The sequence below is a fragment of the Otolemur garnettii genome, unplaced genomic scaffold (assembly GCF_000181295.1).
Source record: "Otolemur garnettii isolate 467f Iridium unplaced genomic scaffold, OtoGar3 scaffold00127, whole genome shotgun sequence".
NCBI classification, from domain to species: Eukaryota; Metazoa; Chordata; class Mammalia; order Primates; family Galagidae; genus Otolemur; species Otolemur garnettii.
This window is the reverse complement of record NW_003852522.1, coordinates 288,082-293,484: the sequence shown is the minus strand read 5'-3', so window position 1 is coordinate 293,484 and position 5,403 is coordinate 288,082. Positions and strand designations below refer to the sequence as shown.

The window sequence follows — 5,403 nt, the reverse complement described above, 5'->3', positions numbered from 1 at the left end:
CAGGAGGCTGAGGTAGGAGGATAGCTTGAGCCCAGGAGTTTGAGGCTGCAGTGAGCTCCACTTTTCTCCACTGCACTCCAGCCTGGGCAACAGAGGTAGACCCTGTCTCAAAAAATAAAACAAACGGCTTGGCGCCTGTGGCTCAAGTGGCTGAGGCGCCAGCCACATACACCTGAGCTGGCGGGTTTGAATACAGCCTGGGCTCGCCAAACAACAATGATGGCTGCAACCAAAAAATAGCCGGACGTGGTGGCGGGGGCCTGTAGTCCCAGCTACTTGGGAGGCAGAGGCAGAAGACTCGCTTGAGCCCAGGAGTTGGAGGTTGCTGTGAGCTGTGATGCCACAGCACTCTACCCAGGGTGACAGCTTGAGACTCTGTCTCAAAAAAATAAAATAAAGTAAAATAAAACAAACAAAAACACAGCAGCTAACATCTATTAAGCGCCTAGTGTGTTCTCAATAGTTGGTATGCACTGTCTCATTTAATTTTACCAATATTAGACAGGCGGGGACATCCTTCTTCCGATTTCGCCGATGAGGCGTCCTTTGGGATTTGGGGCTGCCTCAGGCACGAGGAGCTGAGATTTGAACACAGGTCTATCCAGAGCTTGTTTCCAGGCAGTGGGAACATTTCTATGCCCGCGAATGGGGGACTATAGGTCCAGTTGACTTGAGCTTGCAAATATGTGGAGAATTAACTACTGTTTGGGGTTTTAGAGGGGTCCTGGGAGGCCCAGAGGCCTCCGCTTCTCCCCACTTTAAAAGGGCTCATCCTTCTTTTCGGATTCCCACGCGTTCGAATGGGGGAAACCCTCGGCAGAGTGCAGTGGTCCTGGGACCCAGTACCAGGCGAGGAGAGGAGAGGAACAGAAGGGTGCTCAGGAGGAAGGAGGGAGCCTGCAGGCCAGACCCCGCAGCCCCGGGGCCAATGGGAGCCCCGCCCCCGCGGCCCCGCCCCCTCCCCGGGCGCAGACCTCCGGGGTCACGTGACCGGGCCCGGCCGCAGCCGCTGGGGCCGGAGGGCGCGGCGCGCGGACGCGGCGGCCTGGCCAGGCGGGGCCGGAGCAGAGCAGGCCGGAGCGGGCCAGGCGCCGGGGAGGGTCGCGCCGCGCCCGCTCCCTCCCCGCCGCGCGCGGGGCGCACGCGCGCTCCTCTCGCCGCCCCTCCCTCCGCGCGGGGACCCCCTGGCGGGTGGCAGGAGGACATGGCCAGCGACGCTGTGCAGGTAGGCGCACCTGCATCCCTAGCTTCTGGGCGGCCCGACGGCTCCAGGGACCCCCACCTGCGCGCTGTGGGGTCTCCTGGACCCGGGCGACGACGGAGGGGACCTCCCAAGGGTCAGGCGCCCCCTCCCTGGGTCGGGACCGTGGAGCCAGCACGGCCCGCTTCTTAACTGGTGAAAGTACCGATGGGGATTCAGGGGGCGAGGACAGTCCCGGAGGCCCACGCCGTACCTCCAAAATCGGCCCTTCCCTGAGAATTAGAGGGGGAGCGGCGAAGGCGTGACTTCGGGTGTCTGTGGCTGTCTATGTGTCCCAGTGCCTGTCGCAGCCCCCACTCATCCCCCTCTCCAGCTTTGGGTGCCTGGCAGGTGCCGCTTCACCTGGGACAGGTGTCTGGCGCGGTGCCCCTGGAGGGGAGGAGGCCGCCCGGCCCGCGCCCCTCCCCCTCACAACAAAGCTTCAGCCACCGTCTGTTTCTAGACTGAGGTTTATGATGGTCGGGACGCCACCCAGATTGGCACCTGTTGGCGGAAGTGCCTGAGTCCCTTCATTATGTCAGGGGACTGGGAACCCTATCCCCACCCTCCAAGCTGTGAGGTAGAACCTTATCCCAGGTGGGGAGTGTCCGGGTGAGAAGGCCAGGAGTGCTCCCATACCTGGAATCTTTTATGCATGGGCAGTAGGGCAGGGCTGGGCTGGGCTGGGCTGGGTCACCTACCCCCACAGCACACACAGGCACACGTGACTGGCAGCAGCTTACCAGCCCAGCCAGGTTCTTCCCATGCCACCTGGTGGGCATCATTGCCTTGGACTCACCTTTCCCATCTGTGACAAGCAGGACCAGTTGACCTCCAACTTCCTTAGGTTCAGTGATCCTAATCTGAGACATGTATGTGCCTCCAGTGTCCCCATAAGTACCTTACCATTCAGTTCATTGTCCTGTGGTTGCTGTGTAACTGGGTTCTTGTCTCCTTCTGCACCTGCCCTGTCCCCTCTGTGTCTTCCCTGTGACCCCCATGACTGCTCCCACCCCCAGCCTTGCTGATGGCCTGCCAGCCTTGCCGAGGAGCTGGGCGTATCTGGTGTTGCCGATCACACAAGGTCAGACCTCCGGCGGGATGGGCCAGGGTCCCTGTCTCCACCCGCTGGCCCAGGGAGGGCTGTGTAGGAATCCCATTCTGGAGCATCTTTGCATGCACTTGGCATAGCCCACACATGACCCAGACAGGCTGTGATTCCTGGAATGAGGCTGGACCCACACCCTTTCCATCTTTTGCTCACTCTCCTCCTCCCTCCTGGGCATCCCTTTCTCATGGCTGCCTGGGCCCACTGCTGTCCTATCCCCTCTGTCCCAATGTGTGCTTGTCTATTCTGTGTCCTGAAAACGGATGTCCTGTCCAGATTCCGGAAATGCTCAAGGCATTGAAATCTCCGGATGAGGTGGTCTAGGTCCCTGGCTGCTTTAGAAAGAGGGGGAGGTATGAGGCCTCTGTGGTCTGGGGTCTTCAGTTCCATGGTGGGAGACAGAAGAACAGGTACTCTCCAAGGCCAGGCCAGGTCCCTGATTGCTGGGTTTACCTTGCTGGTCACCCTTAGGTGACCCCTTGGCCCTGGGTAGAAGTGAGTCACCCAAGGGAGGAGGCCCCAGGAGGCCAAACCCCTCCCTCTCTGTTTTACATATTCTCTGGCTTTAGCTGCTGGAGGTGGGGCTTAGGGAGACGTTCCTCCTACCTGCGTGGACTTTTCCCATGTGAGCTGGCCCTGCTCCTGCCTGTACCCTGCTCTGCCTGCTGGGGACAGGGTGGGGCCTGGTTGAGTGAGGGTGGTACTAGGTGAGTCTAGGTTTAAATCTCAGTGCTAACTCTTCCTTGCTGTGTGACCTGGGCCCAGTGCTTTTGGCTCTGAGCCTCAGTTTTGCCATGGGCAAAATGGGATGAATAGAGTGTTCATGGGGGAAAGAGATGGAGACCTGGCCAGCACATGGCAGGCAGTGGCTACTGTGAAATTGTTCCTGGTAAGCTCATGATCAGCAGCTTAGTTCCACATCCTTTAACCCAGGGTTTCTTGGCCTCAGCAGTCCTGACATTTGAGGCTGGGTCATTCTTTGTGTTGGGGACCATCCTTTGTACTACAGGGTGTTGGGCAGCATCCCTGGCCTCTCGGTTAATAGATGCCACCTACCCACTCATAGTCATGATAAACAGAAATATCTACAGATGTGTCACATGTTCCTCGGGCTGGAGATGAAATCCCTCCTCCACTGAGAATTGCTATTACCTCTTCAATCCTCAGTTTTCTTACCTTTAAAGTGGGGAGAATAACAGCAGCTACTCAGGTTTATTAGCAAAGGTTGGTTTGTTCATGGGGGTGATGCTCTTGGCCTGCAGTGATACTCCCTGGGGGCAGCTCCCTTCAAGATCAGTCAAAAGCCAAGGACACCTTTCCTTGTCTGTGAAATAAATTCTCACAGCTAAGGGCAATAATGCACATGAGGCCATTTCCTAGTCAGAATTTGGATTCTAGGTTCTCTTGCTTTAAATTCTGGCCCTGTCTTCTGCTGGTTGTCAGACCTTAGAGTAAGTTACATCACCATTCTGGGCCTCAGCTTCCTCATCTTGAAGATGGGTGATAATAGCACCCATGTTATGGAGTTGCATTAGTTGACTTAGATGAAGTTTGTAGTGACCGCTATTATTCATGCAGATGGTCCCTGACTTGGGATGGTTTGACTTAAATTTTTCAGTTTCACAGTAGTGCAAAATCAATACCCATTCAGTAGAAGCTGTTCTTTGAGTACCCATACAATCATTGTGTATTTTACTTTCCGTACAGTACTAATAAGTTACATAGATATCCAACTTTATTATTAGATAGGCTTTGTGTTAGATGACCGTGCACAACTGTAAGCCAATGCAAATCCTCCTAGTACATTTGAGGTAGGCTAGCTAAGCTATAATGTTTGGTAGGTTAAGTGTATTTTTTTTTTTTTGTAGAGATGAAGTCTCACTAATTTGCCCAGGCTGATATCAAACTACAGGCTTCAAGCAATCCTAAATTTCTGGAATTAAAGGCATAAGTCACTGCACCTAGCTTAGGTGTATTAAATGCATTTTCAAACATAAAATATTTTCCACTTGGCTTGGTGCCCATGGCTCAGTGGTTAAGGTGCCAGCCTCATGTACTGGGGCTGGTGGGTTCAAACCCCCACCCCAGCCTACTAAACAAAAAATAGCCAGGCGTCGTGGTGAGCACCTGTAGTCCCAGCTACTTGGGAGGCCGAGACAAGAGAATTGCTTAAGCCCAAGAGCTTAAGGTTGCTGTGAGCTGTGATGCCACAGCACTCTACCAAGGGGTGACATAGTGAGACTCTGTCTCAAAAAAAAATTTTTTTTCTACTTAACCATGGATTTATTGGGATGTAACCCATTGTAAGTTGAGGAGCATCTGTAATTGTATTTGAGCTTTGGTGTGTGCTTAGCAAGTGGTTTGTGAGCTGCTGGTTTGGGGGTATTTTTGTCCCCCAGTGCTGTCTCCTTATGATGCTGGCCTTATGGAGGTGCCACTGGGCTGGCTGGACCCTAGAACTCTGAGCTGTGGTCAGCAGCAGCTGGCACCTGGACTAAGAGGAAGCAGGAAGTTGGGATGGTCTGTCTGCAGGAAGGGGATCTTGCCTCTGCAGATCTGGCTGTTCTGACCCTGAAGGGGAAGCCAGGGACAAGAGGTGGGCAAGAGGCTCTGGCTACAGGGACACCTGCAGGTAGTGGCAGGACTGGAAGCCCGTGGGAGCATGAGCACGCTGTGGAGGCCTCAGGGAGTGTGCATATGTGTGTAAGCATGTGTACATGCACGAGTGGAGATGTGCATACATGTGTGAGCATGTGTACATGCATGAGCACGAGCACACAGGCCACGTCCACTCAGGCTGGTGGGAGCGTCTATCATACAGGTTCTTAAGTGTCCCACAGAAACACTTCCAGGCATTTGCAATTAAGTGTATACTCAGTAGGCACAAGAATGTGCAAACCTGGGCACCCATGTTGCAGACACAGACTGTCAGTGTAGAAATGTGCACACACTTGTGAGCCTGTGTTCCGTGCACCTGCCTGTATGTATGTGAAAGTGTATGCATACCCAAGTCAGCCCTTGGAGCCTGTGTACCCTTGTGGGAGCCTGTTTGTCA

At 54.6% G+C, this 5,403-nt stretch overlaps 1 protein-coding gene across 2 annotated transcripts in view; it reads left to right on the top strand.

The window, feature by feature from the left end:
- Positions 1-984: 984 nt before the first annotated feature.
- Positions 985-5,403, top strand: part of PKN1 (protein kinase N1) — a 30,576-nt gene continuing 26,157 nt past the window's right edge. Inside the window, exon 1 of one of the 2 annotated variants that reach the window (XM_003797890.3) lies at positions 985-1,225. In XM_003797890.3, coding sequence (XP_003797938.1) covers positions 1,205-1,225 — 21 coding nt within the window. In that variant the 5' untranslated portion in view covers positions 985-1,204. Of the gene's footprint in view, positions 1,226-2,259; positions 2,325-5,403 lie in introns of those variants that run through there. The other variant, XM_023518006.1, reaches the window with a different exon arrangement.